General features: G+C 35.6%; 1 protein-coding gene across 1 annotated transcript in view; it reads left to right on the top strand.

The window, feature by feature from the left end:
- MOSMO (modulator of smoothened) overlaps positions 1-506 on the top strand; it is a 10609-nt gene extending 10103 nt beyond the window's left edge. Inside the window, exon 3 of the mRNA XM_027765399.1 lies at positions 310-506. Within this exon, the coding sequence (XP_027621200.1) occupies positions 310-494 (185 nt within the window). The 3' untranslated portion in view covers positions 495-506. The remainder of the gene's footprint in view (positions 1-309) is intronic.
- Positions 507-930: the final 424 nt, after the last annotated feature.

Below are 930 nucleotides of genomic sequence, written 5' to 3'. Positions count from 1 at the left end.
ACTGGCAAGTACATATGTCCTATAGCAAAACAAAACAAAACAAAACAAAACAAAACAAAAATCCCCCCCAAAAAACTAAAAATTTTATAAAATGCTAACCCCCTTTTACCATATTTAATTGTTGGGCTTTAGGGATATTATGTGACCTATAATATATGCAATGCTTTTGACAAGTGCTCTAGGTTTTAACAGGCTTGATCATGTTATCAACCTGTAACACTTCCTGCAAACATTCTTCATGCCAAATGTTCATTGTTTTTTCAGTCACCGAACCAAGTTACTAATGTTGTGTTTTGGTTTGTTTTACAGTGATCCTTTTCTGTATGGCTGCCCTAATATTTCCAATAGGATTTTACATCAATGAAGTCGGAGGTCAACCGTATAAACTACCCAACAACACAGTGGTTGGGTCATCCTATGTACTTTTTGTCTTATCAATTTTCTTTACAATAGTAGGACTTCTGTTTGCTGGCAAAGTTTGTTTACCAGGCTGATGAATGTCTAAATTGCTTTGACTCTCTTGTTATTTTTTATTTTATTTTATTTTTTTATTTTCGGAGGGTGGGGAGGACAAAGGCAAGGCATCTGAGCAGTCCTCGTAGGAAGATGCTTAGATGAAACTGATGCTGACAAGGAAAAAATGCTTTGATTCGTTCTCACTATGCACTTTGGATTTAAAAAAAAAAAAATAAGGAGAGCCTTTTCCATAACCAAATACAGACAATATTGACTAAATCTCCTGAGCGTTTTCAGGCAGTCAGGTCTGCACTGTGATAGCAACCTAGTGAAGGAGAATGCTTTATATTGAAAAGCATGTGGCCCTTTGTGACACTATTCCGTTTTTAACGTCTAATGATTCATTTGAGAAGAAAAAAAATGTAAGTATTTATGAATCATGGTGGACCAGAGGGATGCAAGAGAAGTTCATGT

Source organism: Tupaia chinensis, unplaced genomic scaffold (genome assembly GCF_000334495.1).
Source record: "Tupaia chinensis unplaced genomic scaffold, TupChi_1.0 Scaffold138136_1, whole genome shotgun sequence".
Lineage (NCBI taxonomy): Eukaryota > Metazoa > Chordata > Mammalia > Scandentia > Tupaiidae > Tupaia > Tupaia belangeri.
The sequence above is the reverse complement of the archived record's forward strand: the minus strand, read 5'-3'. Positions and strand labels throughout refer to the sequence as shown.